General features: G+C 43.0%; 1 protein-coding gene across 7 annotated transcripts in view; it reads right to left on the bottom strand.

The window, feature by feature from the left end:
- The window catches only part of BICD2 (BICD cargo adaptor 2), an 87,070-nt gene that overhangs the window by 18,973 nt on the left and 47,316 nt on the right, over positions 1–20,781 (bottom strand). For all 7 annotated transcript variants that reach the window (XM_035337260.1, XM_035337261.1, XM_035337263.1 and 4 more), the window contains exon 3: positions 1,838–1,990. In XM_035337260.1, coding sequence (XP_035193151.1) covers positions 1,838–1,990 — 153 coding nt within the window. The remainder of the gene's footprint in view (positions 1–1,837; positions 1,991–20,781) is intronic.

Here is a 20,781-nt window from a genome sequence, read left to right as displayed (position 1 = left end):
CAAGATAGCAGGCAGATGCAACATGTGATAGAGGCATCACAAAACAGGCTTTCCTAGCACATTATGCAAGCTCTTCTCGTGTTTGATTAACAAATTCCCTGACCAACACTCCCACAAATTTCAGTCTCAACATTTCTCAAACCCAGCATCTCAAAGCTACGCTTCTGATTCTCCACTGCACTGCAGTCAGAATGTGCAACTGGGCTTAAAACTGCTGAGGCACACCTAGCAAGCTAACTCTGCTTTTATACATTCAAAGTAAAATGTCTTATTGTTTCTGTCATCGTAATTCCAGCACATCTTGAGAGGGCTACAACTCAGGAAGCTAAACAAAATTTTATGGCATGCTTTACGTTTATACCTCTAGGACTGCATTTTATTTTTTAACCTCTCTTGCACTGAAATTATGAACACCAACATGAGCATGAGATTTTGAATCTATTGAAAAAAAGCTTATAGAATACCCTTCCTTACCTTGAAAAAAGAAAACACAATAAATTATATATTCCTACATTTCACTAGCTATTAAAGGGATTTTAGGTGCCAATACGCACAATAGTGCTGACCCACATCTAACTGAGAAAAAGAGGATCCAATCATGGTAATTCTGTTTGGCAACTTAAGCCTGGGAGAACTTGATGGATTCTTCTAGTTATGTCAGTGGGATAATTAAAGCTTAATGAAATTCATCAAGTACGATTACGACAGGGTAGAAAATGAAATAATCCATTGCCATTGAATTAGCTCTTGGTTCTAAATACGCCCACTGAGCTCAAATATTTAAGACTGCAGCATTTTTTCAAAGGTCCTAGAATACAATACCAGTAGTCAATAATTACTGGCAACTGACAAGACAGCACCTGAGTTTGGCTCAACCCAGAATGACAACATTCTTGAATATTGTTATTTTAGAATATGAATGCAGAGATGGGAACTTTTGCTTGCTTATTCTGAAAGTATGAGACAAAAATGGTAAAAATCAAAAGTAACCAACTACATAGCCTGAAATTCACCAGACCACTACCTCTTCCAGTCTGCACATGTAGAGCTTAATAGCCCCTTTTCCCCTATCACATAATGTCGAAGTCCCCCAAGCAGCGTAATTAGACCAGGCATAGGCAGGTGAGAACAGGTTCAACCTGGAACCCTCTTTTGGGCACAGTGAGGCCAAAGTGATAAACATTGGCAAAGAGTTTCACCTGGAAACACACGAAGTACAAAGACAGTGTCTAATCTAATCACCTCCACAAATGCTGAGGGGAATTCTTGAGTTGTTCCAAAAATGCAATTTTCTTCCTAAGATTATGAACTTAGCTGGAACTGTGCACTGAAATGTGACTTAGAGAGATGAGGTCTGATAGTACAAAGTAGTTATTGACTACTGATATAATTCATGAAATTAGCTAGGAGAGAGGATGGAGACCAGGACTGGAGAGGTAACGCAAGCACTAAGTAGCAATATAAATATATGTTCAGAAATACAGCCAGTTACAGACATGGTAGAAGAGGATGGATGGTGAATATTGCACAGATTGAACCAAGTGACAAAGCAGAGCGGCAAAGTATTAATTAACTTCCAACAAAAAAAGAAGGCAATGGAAGGACTTGGAGGTCAAAGTAGAAGCAATACAACCTCATGACTGTGTAGGAGCAGTCAGAAAGGACAAACATTTTTCGGACAACTGTTGGTACTAAAATTTTGGAGTCTGTAGTCTCAATAGTAGTATACTTTTGCAAAAGAAGTGGTTGGGTGTTCAAAGAATGAGACAGGACCATGCTGTAACACAGGAATTAACTAGTGCTATGAAAGCAATGCTCACTATTTTGAAACACTTGCCTGGTTTTGCTTCAGGACAGACACTTGTTTCTGGAGACAGATGTTTTCTTCTTCCAGCTCTGTGTAGTCTTGCAGCAAACGGGCTTCTCGGAATTTATATTCCTTAATATCATCTCGCAGACGGGCCCTTTGGATCTCCACATTCTGATTGACCTGGAAAAAACAAACAAAGCCCAAAGTGAGGGCAGTTTGATCAGCTACAATTACATTTTGAAATTTCATCTTTCCTTTTGTGCACTAATCAATTAAATTCTATTCAAACAGAACCTCCCTTCAAATCAAATTACAGAAAATGAAGTCTTACACAATAACTAGATTTTGTTTTCTTGCTTCTCTTACAAATTCTTACTCCACTTTTGACAGTTAATGAGCAGGCAGGCAGGCAAATCAACATTCATACACTTTATCTCACTGACCATAAGCAACAGATGAAAGTTTACCAGATTGGAAGTCAATACCTGCCTCTACTAACACTTAAATGAGATGGGGCTTTTTATTAGAGAAAGAAAAAGATTCAGACGACTCCAGACAGACTTGTATTTGCTCCTGCTTTTCATCAGACCTTTTCCTTATGCCTAGTGCAACTGTTTGGAAATATGTTCTAATGCATCCTTTTGGAGAGAGAAATTGAGCTAAAGCTGAAATGAAGTCCAAGATTCCAGGCAGAAAGAACAACTGTGGTGAGTTACCAAGTGTTCCCTCTCCTCATCCCTAAGACTTACACAATACCTCAAAAAAAAAAAAAATTAAATAGCTTTTTTTGGGATACAGGAGAAGGAAAGATCAGTAGATGGCATAGTGCGATCTTTAGACTATTCGTGAATACACATGGATGCTTCAACACACTGAGCTGGGACGTACCCAGCTATGCGAATGGCTTGCTGTACTTACTTATGTGTGGTGTTCTTTTTTCAACCATCCATTTCAGTCACATCTTTAAATATTTAAAGTGAAAAATGTTTCAAAACATTAGCAAAAATATCTTCAGAGGAAAAAGAGGCAACAGCTGCCCATAAAATAGTATCCAAATATGTTAGCAATCCTATCTGTCAAGTGACAGAAGGGTTTTCCAGCCAGTTTCCACTCAAAACACATGTCCATGAAAGAGGCAGCCTATCTACTCAGCTATTTAGGCGACACTATCTTATTTCTGTTTTCATCTATAAAGCAGCATAGACAAAAAGGCTTCATCCTCAGGTACACAGACTCAGATTCCCTTAGTATTTTCTGTATTGTTAGAAACAAAAATGTCAGCAGCAGTACCTGCAAATGAATAAAGTAAGGTCTGAGTCCTCTCGTGAGTGTACAGCAGGAGTACAGAGAAATAATACACCACAGGTATCAACAGGCACGTACGGAGAGCTGAGAGATAAAGGACGTGGTTTTGGAGGGAGCATATGCCAAGACTCGCACCTGGCATGTTCTGAACACCAACCCAGAACTACCTGCAACTGTAAGAACTTAATGTAAAAGATAACTGTAAAAGATAGCTGCCTCCCCTGACAGACGTTAGGCTATGTAAACTTGTCTGTTATTTTTAGCTGTGAAGTAGAAAGCACTGCTTCCCAGGGCACTGAGAAGCAAAAATAAATATTCGTCACTGAAACGAGGTGCTGTGGTACAGTAACGCAGATGAAAAGTTGCTACAGCCCATGTGCCATGCGAGCACCACTCTTCTCTGCTGGTTCTTAACTACAGCAACGCTGAGCCCAGAGCCAGAGCTCGGCATATTCTCCCTGCCCTCTGTATAGATGGTTTTGGCTTTGAGGTTAGAGCAAGTTACTGCAAAGCCAAGCCTAGGCTAAGATGCATCTTGTGACTCCACTTGGAAGCTACCTGGCAGATTCATTCAGCTGCTAGCCAAAGTAAAAAAGCTGCAGTCTCATAAAACCTTTTAACGCATACCCCAGTTTTAGAACTGAAGCTCTGTAACTGTTTATCCAGTTAATGCTGTTTGTATAGCACTTGCATCCAAGAATCTAAAGAATATTTAAACTCCCCTGAAGTTTCAAAACACATTTCCCCAGTCAAGTACTAGCTCTGTCTTTTCACAAACTCAGAGCTACGGGAATGACACGCGGCAGTAGCTGAAGGCTGCAGGCTGACACAAAGTCAGGTCCTAACCTCCTCTTCATAAGGACTGCACCGAGACCTCTCACCTTCAGCAGAGAGAGCCTCCAGCCAGATAATCGCACCTGTTTAACAGCTAAGACCATGAAAGGCTCTTGTATCAGTCCAAGCTCCATACAAATGGAAGCTCTTCCCTGCAATTCTCCCCATTTCTGAGTCAGAAACACAAGAGGAGACCTCCCACCAAGCTGCAGGAGAGCTGCTCTCCCCTTCTGCCCCCAAACACCATTCAGGTTGCTGTGCTGCTGTTTGTCCATGGATGACCTAATCTTTGCAGAGGTCAACGCCTGGAAAAATCATTGAAGTCATTCTTTTTTGGAGAAAGAAGGGTTTCTGTCCAATCCTGTCTATTTAATTCAGAGTAACACTAAGAGCTCGTTATTTAATGTGAAAGTATTGTCATGCTCTGCCTACTGCATTAAAAAAAAAAAAAAAAAAAACCTATTTCAATGTGCACAGGAAGGGCAGATTTAAAAATAGCTCCTTTGTTTCCTGGCTGGAGAAGGAAGATCTAACCTAGATTTATTGGCTGGTTAGCAAGCGGTACCTTTGGCTAGCTCTTAGCATTTTGCTGTCAGATAAATGTGTGTGCTTGCAAGCTGCAAGGCTAAATGGGCACCATGCTATTTCATACAAATGACCAGATGTCAGGGTTTTTTTGTGGAAAAGCCACTGCCTCCTTTCTCAAACAGATTTTTGTATTATCCCCACCCAAAATAGTACTCACGTATTTAAAGACAGACCTGCGTACATTTCAGATGTTCTCACAAGAGTTGTTTTATGTGGCTAAAGCACACAAAATGGTGAGCTGACCCACAGATGAGTTTGAACGAGAACCTTTCTGTGATTTTAGTATTTCTTGATGCTTCAGCGCCTTAGAGGTTTCTTCCTTCCTCCTCTGCCCCAAATAACACTGAGGTTAGAAGAGAAGAGGGTGCTGGAAGACAAAGACGTGCTTGGCTGGGCTCTCAGCTATAGGGAAAGTCGCATCTCCACCCTAAGGAAATCACAGGGCATTTACAAAGCATCCTTACCACTATGGGGAGGATCAATGGCCACAACACCCTGTTGAGCATTTGCCTACCTGACAAAGCCCCTCATGTCCTTCACCCGGAGAATATTCGCCCTACACAGAAGCCTCCCATCCATCCTGTCCAGGAAAGTACAGAACACAAAGATGACATTCTGGAGTGATTTCACCTAAGGCCACAGACCACTGTGACCCTGCTGCTAGAAAGTTTGAAGCATTTTTTTCCTCTCAGCTTTGCCTCAGAAGAGTCCTGAAAGGGGTGCCTTTTAGCAGCAAATGTGCTACAAATACAAATTTCCTCAGCCACGAATGAAGGACTGGTTTGAATTGGCTTTGTCTGCATATCAAAACCTAACTACTTCCCTTCACACCGCCCAAAGCCTGCTCCGTAGCACTTGGTTTTCTAGCGCACCCTACGACATAACAATGTGTATAATCTAAGCATCAGAAATAAATTTATTGCAAAAAAAAATCTCAGGTAGCTGATTCCTCCCTGGGTTATGGTTATTGCACAGCTCTGGGCATCATTCAGCCTCCAGCAGCAGCCAGAGGCTGGTCTTGCAGGCAATGCTCTGCCATCACTAGCCTGACGCTGGGTTGCACTTAACTCCACGAGCTCCTGAGGCTGTGGATGAGCTCAAGTTCCTTGCTGCAATAAACATGCTCACATCTAAATTTACCTGTCATTATTTTCAAGAGTCCAAGCTTAGTTTGCCCAAATTTATCACTAATTCTAGGATTAGATTCAAGGCTTTGTGCAATAAGTATTTCTAGATATGATCATTCCCTCAAGTTCTTTGTGGGAAGGGTTCCCAAAAAAAGGATGCAACCCTTCTGGAAGAAACGCAGGGTAGTCAGAATGGATAGCAACTCACATATATTCTGTTGGTATGGGGAGAAGAAAGCAATAAAACAATCTCTTAGTGATTTTATTAAATATCATCATGAAAATTGAGAATAATAATCCCCGGCCATTTATGTACCTCAGCACCTTCTCCGTCAGCAGCTTTTTGAAGGAGGCATTTCAGTAAGTGCCCTTCGGAACATCGCTTTCATACTCACAGCTGTCATCCCAGAAGAGCCAACCTCAAAGCTACATCACCTACATCTCAAGAACCAACGGTGAAATTAAGAACTCAAGATCTGAACCACAGTGTGACCAGAGGCTGGGAGAAGCAGCTTTTCGGTACGTAAGCCCTGGTGTGAAGGGAACATGCCAACAGTGTGAAGGCACCATGGCTGGGGTGCTTGCAAGCTGGGAAGAGAAGCATTTCTATTTCCCACACAATCCCTGTTCAAAATTTTGACTATATCATAACATGCACACTCTCCCCACACATTGAAAGCAGGGAAATGGAAGATCCTGAGAGGCCAGCACAGCCCACAGCAGCATCTCGCAGGCAGCAAAAGCCTGGAGATGGGAGATGGTTGTGGGCACGACCCCCTCACGCTGCCTCTCGCCTCAGCTACCTGGAGCTCCAGAGGATGGTAACATGAGGTGCTGCAGGCATTCCTCACTGATTCACAGGCCCACTGCTAACCACATGTAGCCGTGCAGGTTAGTGTACATGCCACGTATATGTGTATAAGGGCAGCATATATGGTTTCTTCACATTCTATGTGCCCCCACCGCATTTTTTTAAAAAGCCTTTTGATAGAAGACAAAGATAAGTTTAAGTATTTTCCTTCAGAGCTTTATCATTTCCTTGCCCATTTTTCATGTTCTTGTTCTACATGCAGGAAAATATATTTCATAAAACATACACAAAACATAACTACAGCCCCAAACTTTTGTTCCTCAAGATATTTGTTCAACCATTCAGACTATTCTCACTGACATGCTATAGTCATCCACTTACTGGTACATACTTATGATAGATAGCAGTTATACTTTGATTCAATTTATAAGCCACAGACATCCCTCCTGGGCACTACACAAGAGAAAGAGAAATAGACAATCATCTGGATACAAATGCTCCTTTTTTCATAATTGTATCCAGAACCCTTGTCCTCTTCTCCAAACACTGCCAGAAACATTAAGATGCTCTCAAAAGTGTTTTATGACACAGACATGTTCAAAAGAGATATTGCCAAAGACAGACCACAGCCAGTAGAGAAAGTCACTGTTTGTGCCAGTAGGACTATATATTTTCAAGAATTTATAGAAAATGGTTTTGGTGACTTGTTCACACAAGCCCACTGGAGACAAATAGATACTACGTTAAACTTGTAGTTTAGACTTCTCCACTCTTTTATTCCAAGTCATGCCATGACACCATCTACCTGGTGAAAAGCTTATGGACTTCCTGAGCTTCAGTGTGACTGCAGACAGAGGTTGATACAAATAGGGAAGGAAAGAGGAAGGTGGAGCATTGTGGTCACTCAGAAGCAGAACAAATAGCATTTTGTGTGTTTTCTGAAGTTAAGTCAAGCTTTAATCCCATTTCATAACGAAAAAATTACTGAGCAAAAAAAACAAGAGAGATGACTCATATCCTACTGCCTCTCTGAAATATTATTTTACTCTGTGAACAGTGAAAAATAATCTGCAGTGCTATCTGCACTCAAAAGTACCCGAGAAACTCTAAGTCAGCAGTGGTCTTGCAGGAATGTGAACTGCAATCAGATGCCACTGAGGCAGCTCTGCCAGCCACACAGCTCAGTGGCATGACACGAGCCTCCCAGACACAGTGCTGGGAACACCTGTGTTGCTTTTTTGGGTCGTTCTGCAATTAACACTAAGCAAGCTTACCAAAAAAAAAAAAAATAAATCACCTCTTTTGAGGTTTTACTACACTTGGGCCAGATGCCTATTTTATATTTTATACACTGGGAGCCACTTTGGTGAGTGAATCTGATTTCTCCTTCCTTTTGCTGTTTTATTTTATTGGACTAGGAGACGAGCTCTGAAGAGCTCTAAATCACACAAGACATGCCCAGTCTTCCCAAGCACAGGCAGGCAGAACTCTGTGACAAATATCCTGTAGGGAACAAAAATCAGGGATGGCAGGGAACTAACTCACAACACGTTTATCCTTCCATAGGAAGAGGAGAAAATAACATACTATTCGTTTGTCATACCTTGTTCATAATGCTTTCAATAGCTCTGAAGCATTAACAGAAGACACACAGCTACACTGAAACTTCAGTAGCAGATGTGTACAAACACCTGTGCTGATGAGTTGTTTTTTTTTTTTTATTTTGTTTTTCCTATATTCTAAAACTTGTCCTCTCATAACCAACCACCTACCCCGCGATGAAGCATCTCACTGTGTATAGATGTCTCAAACTTTCTTTAGCTGTGATTAGCAGGGTGGTTCCCAGCATTAACACACGCAACTCAAGATTTATTTTGTTGCAAATCACTAAACAAAAATCTTTGTGAAGCTGTGACATTAAGGATGGGTTTACTGCAACACCAAGAAAGGCACTGTCATGGACTTCTTTTCTGTGCAATATTAGAGACACCTGAGCTGAGACTCGGTTGCCGCAGTGTCTCCAGGAGCCATATGAATCCCTCATAACGACTTAGCCAGCATCAGGCCTCGCTACAATGCACAAGTTTATTTGCTTAACGTGGTGTTTGCTCCCGACCCGTTCCAGCACTCGATCCAGCCCAGAGTCCTGCCCCTGTCGGGGTAGCAGGGAGCGTCAACATCTGCGGCGGGTGGGCCCCAGCCCAGCCTGGGGGCCGGGACAGAAAGGCTGACCCAAACTTAATGACAGTGTTACAAGTGGCCCAGGGTAACGCTGTTATTACAGTCTCCCCCTTCCTGCTCTGAATTGCTTGCTAAGAGCAGTTAAACTCCAGCTGCTTTCCCAATCTCAAATCTAAATGCTTGGCAGCTTTCCATATCCTTCGCTGCCACAAAGAATGCGTTTAACCCTTCCAAGGCCTGCCAGTAGACTTTAGGTAGCTGTCTTTTCCCTCCAGAAGGGCTAGCGGAGCCGAGCCCAGCTCTATGCTGACCAAGGCAGTGCCAAGCAATTGGTGTCACAATTTCTTCAGTCACCAGCGGTTGTCACTTTCCCATCTTCCTGTGATGAGGGGGTGTTTTCAGGATCCACAGAGAAAGAGCGCTTTAGCCTCCGTACAATTACTGTATTTAAGCTGAATCAGAGCAGCCTTAAGTAGCATAACCCCTGTTACTTCAAAAGACAGCTTGGGAGAGCCGGAAAGCGCAAATATTCAGAGCAGGGCCCACAGCTGTCTACTGGTCAGACTGCCAGCATTCAAGTCAAGAGAAGCATTGCTCACTGCAGCTGGGGCCAGGCTGCCATCTTAGGTATTAGCAAACCCGTGACATCCAAGCCACCCAAAAGGCTAGAATTTCCTACAGGAGCAGGCCTAGGGACACGAGTCCAGGTAACCCTCACAGTCACGGGGCAGTCTGTCACTTCAGTTTGTTGACATAACCAGAAGCCTTGGCCTTTAATCACCAGCTGGGACTGTGACTCTCCCCCACATGGTACAGAGCTCCTAAAGGAGAGCTGAGGGACACGGGAACCAACAGAGTGTGCAGAGGCACAGCCTGGCACCAACGGCACAGCAGACCCACTGCCAGCAGCCCCCAGAGCTGGGCAAGGCCGAACAGCAGCCACGCTCATCGGCCAGCGACCTGCTTGTGGCTAACAGGCTTGGAAGGGTTTTTCTGCATGCCCAGGCTCATGTTTTCAGATGCTCACACACAAGCTTGAGGCAACTTCAGCTAGCCTTCCTCAGGCTGAAAGGGGGAGGAAGAAAGGAGCCCGGTAACTGAAACAACTGCCCACTGTGTTCAGTGGCTTGTCCATCATTCCCCAAGGTCTGGGAGGGCACAGGGACAGCTGAACACAGACACAGCTTGGCCATGTCTGAACTCAAGCTCTGGCAACAGCTCCAAGGCAGCACTGCAGCAGTCTCCCTGGAGATGCAAGCTATCAAGGGATGGGAAAGATGAGGAGCACTTCCAGGAAAACAAAAATGAACAAGCCAGACGGGCTTACATAAGGAACACAGAAAAAACTGCTCTGCATCTTCTTTTTTTTTTTTTTTTCCTCCTCTAACACCCCTCATTTAGGGGAATAACATACTACTAAAGCTGCATCCTACGTAGTAGCTCTAAATCACATTTCATTTTTTAAAAAACATATGTATTGTGATATTGAATATACTGCTTTTGTATTTCTAATTGAAAGTAATTATTGAAAGCTAATAAGCACAACCAACCGCTATACCAGCACTCCTTAACAGAAAACACAATAAAACCCAAGAGCAAGATACTGTTCTGTGTGGAGAAGCCCTGGTGGCTCTAAGGCCTAACAGTACAGGAGACCACAAAACAAACTTTGAAACAGTAACCTGCTGAAACTGATTTTAGACCACCAAAAGCTCTTGGGGTTTCATATCCCATCTAAGGCATAAAAATCTGTATTCCTCTAACATACCAGGTTAAGACAGTCAATAAACCAACTCTCTTACCAGGCATGCACAAGTAAGCCAATTCAGTAATTCCTCAAACCCAAAACAGACAAGTTTTCCTACCTAGAAATTGGCCTTCAGCTCTAGTTTCAGTAAGAGGTGATTCTCCTCCAAAGTAACTATGCTGTTGGAATATTTCCAACAGCCAGACGAGAACAGAGACTTTGGGTAGGTGCAGACACAGCCTGCCTCCTAAGCCTACTGCAGCAGTTCCCCCAAACCCACCCAGCCCTGGCCCTAAACAGGTGCCAAAAGGGCCCCCAGGAAGCAGGCAAGTGTGCTCCACCTACACTACCTGATCGAGGTCTTGTTGTTGTTTCTGCTTTTTGGTTTAATCATCCTCTGTTAACCAATTATAATCACTGACCAAAACACTTGTACTTCAGCCATACCCGAGGCCTGCTCCATGCTGTGCTTCATGCCTGCAGTTCAGAGCTGCAGGACTCTGCTGCTGTGTCCTTCTGCAACCCTAGTAAGCTTGTTTCACCAGAAATGTCCACAGACCACTTATTTTCAATAATCTGAAGTACAAGTTTCTCCTGTTAATTAAGCCTGCCCTCCTCTGTTACAAGTTCTGTTGGAAGCTCATTTATTTTATTACTCATAATTCTTACTCTAGTAAGAAAACCCTATTTTACAGTTTCATTAACTGTTTCCAACAGCGACACCGCCAGGCAGAGTAACGCCAACATGCTACAGCACCACACCAGAAACAACTTTATGGGACTTCAGCACGAGATACCACAGATCTGTCAGACTTAAAACGATTCACAATTAAAAGAATATTGACAAAATGTTGAAGTTAATACAGATATCAAAAAGACTAGAGGTCTCCTATTGTCTTAATTTGTCCATAGCTAATTTATATGTAAAGCACGAGATAAAAGCTTGGGCTAAATTTATACTCCCTGTATTAGTGACCTATTTTCACAAGGTGCCACAGCTCCTACATGTGGAAAGTGCTTACTTTACATTACATAATCCTACTGAGATACAATCACCTCAAAACCACAAGCTTAGAGCTCCGTCACTACTTCAAACAACTTTTAATTAAGTAAATTCCAAAGGAGTTATTTATCTAAATTAACAATATCACTTTATAAGCAGCAGAGGTAATATGATTTTGCTCACGTGGATTATGGAAGTGATACCTCTCTATAGAAAAAACATGAAATAAAGGACAATGCAGTAACACCACACAATACCTATGGAGGCCTTAAGGATGCTGGGTGAAATATAGAGGCTACCCCCCATGCCTCAGAAGCAGCAGCCTTCCCTCTGCTCTCCAGGGCAATCAGAAACACTCAAGTACTCAGCAGCTTTAGGGAACTATGCCACTGCTGGATACAGTAAGCTGATTCTGGTTAAAAAATGTTTTCTTAGACTTTCTTTTTCCTGAGCAGAATATGCTAATGCCCAAGTCCTACCAGGCTTCAGTCATGGTCTTCATCTGGCTGCAGGAAGAGTTCCTAACCCTTACTGTGGTGGTCAAAGCTTGGTCAGGCTCCAGCATGGCTAATGCTGTCAAACTGGGATCACTCAGCATTCCCAGTCCAAAGTGTTGGGGCTTCATTATTGGGTTTCGTGTATTTTGTTTGGTTTTAGATGTACCAGCAACATTTGCCAATAAAACTCCACATGCAACACACTGACTTGCAGAAAATGCATGAATGTGTCTAGTGCTTTTTTATTTTTTTAATATGAACTTGCTGTGTATTACTTGCATTAAACCAAAGGCAGAACCTCTGGTGAAAAGGAAGAATTAAATGAAAGCAGATGAAACGCAAGGACAACATTGAGCATAACCTTCACTGCTGCCGCATCACAGCCTGCATTTTTAATTTCCAAGTGACGAACTGTGGACAAGCAGCTCAGATTTTCTTTCAGCAGTCTTGTTTACCACTTAGCAGGGCAGACTTTAATAACATTCTGATGACTTAATACAATTACTTCACATGACTGAATTATGAAGTCTCCTTCCCTGTTCCCAGTTGAACTTCAAACAGCGTGTCACAGCTAACTTATATTTTACAGAAATAAACAGATGTGGGGACGCGGCAATTGGACCTTCATCAAACAATGACTAAATGCTCTTTCCAGAGATTTCCTTCGTCCCTCTCAACTGTTACCTTATGGCTCACAAGTGGCTTCAAAAAGCCCCAAACACCTCTGGGGCAGTTATTCTGAACGTATTTAAGCCTTTCAGGTCATGCTTTGGATGGACCAGCACAACACAGTACGCTGAAATTTTATCCCCCATAATTAGCAACATACTGTTTTGCTGATAACCAACCTGCACTCAAATCGTATGCTCTATGCTTGTTGTATGGTCATTGACCTGTATTTTCCTAAAGGAAGGAAAACATCAATGGCCACACAGGAGTGATATACTGCCCTCTTTCTATAAAAAGGATTATTTTCCTAAGAACTGTTTTGATAAATCACAGTAAGATTACACTGCATAAAATTCTACATGTAGACAAAACTTGTGGCAGCAAATGAGAAGAGCCTCTTAGCCACGAACAAAGCTAAGCTTGTTGACCTCACGCTAGCTTTTCCTGCCACAAGAGCTTTTATCCGAGCAACAGAGGAACTCAAATGGGTGTGACACCGTAAAGATCAAATGTCTCTGTGAGAATAACCACCAGAACACACTTTAAAACACAAAAAGAGCAACACCTACATTCTGCCTTACTAGAATGTCTATTTTAAATCAAAACACTGTGACAGCACAAGTGGTGGCACCCCATTCTTAGAAGCAGTTGTCTGCGCCTGTGCTGACTGCCAATTGCGTTGCTAGCAACCCATAAGTTGTCCTAGCAAATGCTGCTAGGAGCTGCTGCTTCACAATGGCCACACATCTGTAAGAACATTATCTTCCTGAGCTATTCTCAAAAACCAGATCCAAACCACTTATTTATCAGGTTGAAATCAGACATCTTTTCAATTTCTGCAGCAAAAGAGGGCTGGGATAACCCAGATATGGAAAACCAAGGATACCTGTCCTGCTTCCAGACCTAAGCACACCTACCCCACACAGAATCAGCTTGGATTTCATTGCATGAGACTACTCCACACTTGGTTCCTCTGTTCAGTATTCCCCCTTCAGCCCTGGCTACCCCATAAACAGCTCAGAGCAATTCTGGTCTGATACACACAGGGCAGGTAGCTTCGCCTCAGGGCAATGCTCATGTCCCCAGATTTCTCTCATTCGCGGCCTTTAGAAACAGCAGAAGACACCTCCCTGTTGGCAATCAAAAATCAAAAAGTAGTAGGGGTTAATGAGTTAGCTACACTCATTAATGAAACAGAGGGAGAGAATACTAGTCAATGTCACTAAAAATCTGCTCCTCTACACACCCATTTCAGGTTGGGAGACAGGTGCGATATTACCACCCCAAACTTATTTCACCAAAAAAAGTGAAAGAAGAGTATCAAGAAATTAAGTACATCAAAACTGATCTTGAAAACCAAAACATAACATAAAAAAAAGAAAAAAAAAAAAAAAAAAAAAACACAAACAGGATTTGGAACAGCAGCATCACAGCAGCATTATTTCTAGTACTGTAGACACAGCCCCTGGTTGGCTCTTTGTGCTTCTGCCTGAATGTTTTGTCACAAGTGATGTTCTTACAACCAACCGTGTGCGACTTGAAAATAAATCTCAGGATGCAACCCTGAGTCAGTCTATCAGATGCAAAACCCCTAGGTGGACCCAAGTTGTTTTTTTCCCCCCAAAACATACATACTACAGCACTGCTTTGAGGCTCAGTGTAATAAATGCTTTTTCCTATTTTCTGACTCAAACAAACCTTGCTTAGAAACATTGCCAAGGGCCACCTACAGTAACAGAGGCAGTGCCAAGTACAGGCGAAACAAAGCCATCTCCCTGGTTCTGCATCCTGAAATCACACCACCACCAGCGGAAGTTTTCACTCCCATGGAAAAAAAAAGAACCAACCTCTTTAATTAACGGTTTGTAAAGCAACTTCAAGCCATTGTTTCACTGATTGGAGCATTTCCAGCTACTCCTGCAATTGTGCATATTGATTACAGATCTGTTAAAAGCTTACAGCTGTGTACAAGAGACTTTCTCCCTCCGCTGCTGATTCTGGTCAGAAGCCTGGGGCAGACCCAAGGTCATACGGAAGGTCAGGAGCAGCCACAGCTAACGAGCAGGGCTCAGCCTGCTATTCCTGCAGCACTGATGGGCATGTAGCAATTTAATTAGAACAGAACAATGAAAAGATCCCCCAGCAAGTCTGCTACCAGGTTAATTCCCAAACAATAGACTACCCCGGAACCTTTAACTGCTAAGTGAAAATTTAAAAAGCATATCTACAGAGTTTTATAGTGTTAGAAGAACAAGAGTCTATGTTAATGTTTCTTTAAAACCTGAAATCTGAAAATATAGTGCTCAGAGGGCGACTTCCAACTCTCCAATTTCAGCATCAATTCATTTTTGGACACCGAGTCTCTAGGCAGCAGCCATTACAGCCAGAGAAACGCTGTTGTTAACATCTTTCCTCTGAATATATCAGTGCACAACAACAATAGAGGAATCACGAGCAGATGCCTCATGGAATACGTGCAAGGCACACCAACTGGATTTCCACCACAATTCCTCTTCGTTGGATTTTTTTTAATTGTTTCAAATGGATACAAATGATATGCACAGCTCCAGTTTGGAAAAATGCTCAATTCTCAATTATTTAAAAAAGAGGAAGCTGTCAATATGAAAATCAACTTCACTGAGCATAAAAAGGTGGGATGCCAACAGCCGCCATCTGCAGCGTGCTGAGGCAGGGTGCAGCAGCGTGCCGCGACTGCACCGCTGCCACTGTGCCTGAGCTGCCAGCACTCGACAAAAGCCAGGCAACCACCGCAGCCCGCTGCCCACGGGCCTCAGAGGGAAAGGGGTGGGAAAAACAAAACAAACAAAAAAAATCACACTGTGACCCTTTTAATTCTCTCAGTCCATTAGAGAACAAGAAATCCAGTCCTGCCCACTGTGTTTGATGGGTTAAAGTTCCTTCAAGGAAGCATCGCTGCTTTTGTTTTAGAAGTGGAGCGTCACCTCTTTGCAAACAGCTGCTCTTACAGTTCAGCAGCTGATTTCCAGCCATGTTACTCACTTCAGGGTAAGTCAGCACATTTTAACATTATTTAAATGTGTTTCTGTTTGTGCAGTTCTAAAACCCCACAACAAATCAAGGAATGTCTTCAATAAGCTGCCCCAGTTTATTCTTCGGAGTACTATGTCTGGGCCCAGAAGAGACCTAACACCCACAGGTAAGAAGTGAGCTTTGCAGGAGCTTTAGTGCTCAGAGGCTTTTCCATTACAAGTTAAGGGATCCTTATTACAGGATCCTTGATGGAGGAGAAATGGGGGAGAACCATCTTCATTCGCAGGGCGTTGCACTGAGTGCTGTGTGCCATGAGGCTGCTGCCTCCCTCTCAGATTCGGCACATTTCAGTGCTGGTCGATGCATCAGATTCCAAATGCTTTCAGGATGTAAAAAGGGATGTGTGAATGCACCTTCCCCCCTGCAGTCTTGCCTACAAAACATATGGGAATGGAAATAAGTGATGTTCAAACCAATCCTGCAGCCATTCCAATGGACAGAAAGGGCACCAACACAATCACAGCATGACAGCAGTGACCCTCACAAGGTCACCCTTCGCAGCCCACCAGGCAGGGGAACTGTCTGCTTTTTAAAATTTACAAAACAACCTTTTTCCCACAGCTGACCACCCTGGAATCTGGTCTTATAAAGGCTCATGTCAAGCACTGAGCAGTTGCCTGATTTGGTTTTCCTCTATTTTTGACCAGAGTGAGTGCACAGTTGGTCCCACCTGCCTCTGCTTGCTCTGCCGCAGTGCTTCCCTCTCCTGGGTCTCATCTCCCTGCCTCTGGTGACCTCCGGGTTGCACTGGTGGTTGTTACACCTGCACTTGGTAAACAAGGCTGAAGCCTGAAAACTACCCTGCCTGCAGAGACATTCCAGGAAAGCTCACCCAATTTTGTGGCGAAGAGACAGTACTTTCTATTGTAGCTCTTTAAACAAAAGGAGCTCCCTCCTCACTCTTTGTCAGCATCCCACCACAACCTGCCTTTTCCTCTCACTTCTTTCTCTAGGTCATCCCCGCTCCTGTTTCTTTGGTTCCTGACCATGACAAGTTTCCCTCTGAATTCAGGCTGCCTCCATTAGGTCACCAGCCTGCTGTACCTCCAAGGTTTCCAGAATAGCCCATAATTACATGTTCCTTCACTGCAGCCCACACTTACACACTGCCTGAACTCTGAGCTCCGGGAGCATCACAGCAACTCAGTTCCCCCATCACTTTTCTGAGCTTTTAAGTCTCTGTTACTCCTATTAATTTCAGCGGTAATATCTGTGTTATCTTCCTTCCCCTTGTTCTCACATTCTCCATGAAAAATGTCTCTTTTCCCTGCTCTCTGCATTTGACTTGATTTTAGCTCTATTCACATCTCTCATCTCTTTTTCCATTCAGACTCCTGCTTCCAAAAGCTGCATATCCTACTCCACTAGTGACCTTTCTGTTTGGAAAGAAAGAACTCCTCTAGATATCAGCTGTTTGTTCTTTTCCAAGATTCCTATCAGAAAATACAATAAATCTTTCAGCACTTTCCCTTCCCTAAGCTCTTCCCTGACCTTATACCATGCATGTACAGAAACACTGTATAAGAATATTTTGCTATATGATTATCACTACCTCTAGTTTCTTGGCACTTTCCAATATACCCAGAAATATTAAGACAGTAACATTTTTTTTTTTTTTTTTTTTTTTTTTTAAGATTTGCTTGCATTAAAAACCCAATTCCACCTTCCTCCACTTATTTAAGAAGAGAAGAAAGAGCTCTGTTGATCTGATACAGACATATGTACCAGACTAGACAAACTACATAGGGCCTCAACAAATCTGAAATGCATTGTAATGAACTGCTTGGGCACACTTTTGGCCACTTAGCAGTAGTGCACAGTCTATAATTTAGAGCACAGTAAAATGTTGTTTCTCTGTATTCTCTGCTATAATAAAACCAAGGAATTCTTCAGGCATGGCTCATGATGCAGCTTTTAGGGAACTCAGAAAACAGAAGCTTTTCTTCCCTGGCAGCAGCGGAGTTCTCTTGTACCATTTTCCTCCATGGGCTGTCAGTGGGTTCAAGAGGGAAGAACAGAAAGCAACACACAAGACTGTGCAGCATTTCAGCTATAAATCCTAGTGGGAAAGAAAAGTGTTATCATGACTTTAAGAATCCTCCTCCTCCACTGATGATGTTAAGAAAAGTTCTTAAGGGAACCCGGAGAACTTCAACAATGAGATTACCGTGTATTTATAGAAGCGTCAGCCAGCATTGCTCAGAGCAGACAGGGTCAAGTCTAACAAACAGTGGCCTACCGGTGAAAACACTGGCTCCTGAAAAGAAACACTTGCTAGCAATTAAAACAGACAAATACTGGGAACGGACTATATCCTGGGTTTTCCTGCAACATCTCCTCCACCTCTACTCACACGTTTTAATTGCAAGGCCACAGAAAGCTCATGAATGCATCTGTAGTATCGCTGTGTCTGACAGGGCGAGATGGCTGCGAACAGTTAGGTTTCTGTGAGCAGAAGGCAGCAATGATCAAAGTGGCCTGATCTAACATAGCACATCTGATGTTTCCAGTGACTGAAAATCAGCTTCTACGTGAAACCCTTCTAATCACAGTGCTGGAGATTGTGGCCTCTTCAGTGAAATAGTCAGGGATCCACAGAGTTTGGATCTATCAACAGAGCTTTAGGAAACAACCGCAGACCAAGCTCTAGGTCTTCACTGAAGAAGCAAGATCTTGGGGCTGGGCGGTGAGTTTGTTAGGTTTGCTTTGGGAGCACGTGTGACCTGCATGAACTGTAAACTTTGTTAAGGAAGTTACCAAAAAGATCCGACCAGAGCATGAGGGTTGTTAGAGTCACTTCAGACTCTGAAAAAACTCACTCATGACTGACACCTCAGATGAGACAAGTGAACAGGATGGAGGAATAAAATGGACAGATCTCTATGAAGTTCTGGGTATTCTGTTTTTCTTTCTTTTTCTTTTCTTTTTTTTTTTTTTTTTGGTTGTGGGGGGGGGGGGGTGTTAACCCCTTACCCCCCTCAGAAGAAAATAAAACCAGGATACATGATTGCTTGTTGGTGTTCTACACAGTCCTGAAAATGCCTACCAGCCTCCTCTGGCAGGGTGTCTGGGAGGCTGTGGGGCTGCATCCCATGGGAAACGCTGCTCAGCCACAGAATGCCACGAGAACAGGCAGGTTTCACACTCTGCCCAGAATGCGAGAAAGCTGCACTGTGCTGCATGGATAGCATAAGGAGCCAGCACATGACCACAAAGGGTGCAGAGAAGGAAGTCAAGAAGTTCATCAGCAATGCCCTAACGGTCTCACACCTCGGTGAAAGACAAAGCCTTAATTGCCCCAGGCTATTCTATTTTATTTTTTTAATGGTTAAGAATAATACAAAGTCTATTATCTTTCTCTGTGTTCCAGCGCTCTGTTCCCAGGAAGGAAGCACCATCTTTGAAAATAGATACTCATGCAAAAATATCACCCCTCTGTGGACTGAGCTTTGGGAGTCTCTCCACAACTCCTGTAAGGTGCAAAGAAAGCGTGAGAGAATTGCCACTAGCAATAGGAAGAAAAAAAGAGGGAGATGGTCCCCTGTGCATAGCACGGCCAGAGAACTGCACTGTACGGGTTTAACAAGAAAACACATGTCAAACTGATGGGTAAAGCGCATTCAGGAAAAATGACAGATACTGCACGACAACAAAAGACAATCAAAGCGTCTTTAAAATCAACTTCAGAAAAATAGCTTCCATTTTATAGACTTGAAAGAATAAAGTCATACCTATGTTGTGTTTTGTAAAACATGCTATGTAGTACATTTACATTGCTTGATGTGTTAGCTATTTTTATTCTTAATTAATACTTAAAAATACAGATTAAAATATATCTCCTTCTTTGGTTTATATAATCAGATCACCTTTTACTTCCCTGGGAAAAAATTGCTCATTTATTTTTCAGCTTCTTTATATGTGGGCATGGCTACCTCATGATTTAACAACCAAATCAGTCACTTATGAAATCTGTTTTGGTGCCACTAAGATGTAGCAGAAATGAAAGAAGATCAAAAGGCATGGTAATTAGCAATTACTCAGGAGCAATTACTCCTTCTAGTGACTTTTCCAGGATACAGGAGCTGCTGAGCTAGCTAATGACAGCAGTAAAACTCAATCTGTAATCACCCTTCCAACCTGTCTCAACAGGTGAAGTTAGATAATTCAACAGAAAGTGTCAGAACCGCTTGTGTCTCCTCCAGCAGCTGCAGCCATACCGAATGTCACGTCTCCTTCCAAAAACAACTCCCTTTTCTGCAAGTGTCCTGAGGAGACCTGAAAGGAATGACAGCATCCCAAACACACTTCCAGCTGATCCAGATCAACATCTGGTTTCATTCCATAACCACTGCTACGGCCAGAAACAGCTCGAGAAGAGCTGCTGCCTGGCTCCCTCAGCATTCCTCGTGCCACTACGAAGGTCTACAGAGATTTTTTCATAAGAAGTCCCCATAACAACGAAATTCTGTATCCTTCCAGTTAGCTATGAAAGAGCAGATAGAAACTTTCACAACCAGCCCTCACTAGCAAACATGCTAGAAGTAAAGCTGAGATTCAGCCCCATTAGTTTCCTGCCTTTTCTGCCCTCCCCCAGCACTTCTAAGCCACCACCACCACTTCCTTTAAGTTTTGACAGAAGACGGCCAGAGGATGCATTACACATTACACATTATCAAGCGTTTTCCACATCCCCCTCTTGCCTGGATTAAGTCCAGAACAGTTGCAAAAGAAGTGAAGTTTCCCATTTCCCCAGCCATCTTGCAAGTCAGGTCTCTGGACCGGCAGTAAGACAGAACTTCCAGAACACACATTATAAAGGATAGACCCCCTCTATAAACACTTTCTACAACATAATGGAGAAGAGCCACTGTAGTTTTTCTTTCATCAGCAGTCAGAAAAACCCAAGGAATGAATTTCCACTATGTCTCTGTGGTATAAAACAGTAGATCATATTCCACCTTCAGCCCAACACTTTCTGCCGCTGGACTACAGAAGCATTGTTCACAGCAGAGGAGGCACAGAATTTCCTTGGACCAATGTCAACATGAAACTTCTACCACGAGACCTGGGCTAAGCACACCTGTAGGGGCTGGGGAAAGCCACAGCACTCACTGGCTTACGATAGCCACAATGTTCT

This window comes from Oxyura jamaicensis, chromosome 12 (assembly GCF_011077185.1).
Source record: "Oxyura jamaicensis isolate SHBP4307 breed ruddy duck chromosome 12, BPBGC_Ojam_1.0, whole genome shotgun sequence".
In the NCBI taxonomy this organism is placed as follows: domain Eukaryota; kingdom Metazoa; phylum Chordata; class Aves; order Anseriformes; family Anatidae; genus Oxyura; species Oxyura jamaicensis.
Note: the sequence above shows the minus strand (reverse complement) of the source record. Positions and strands in the feature narration are given on the sequence as shown.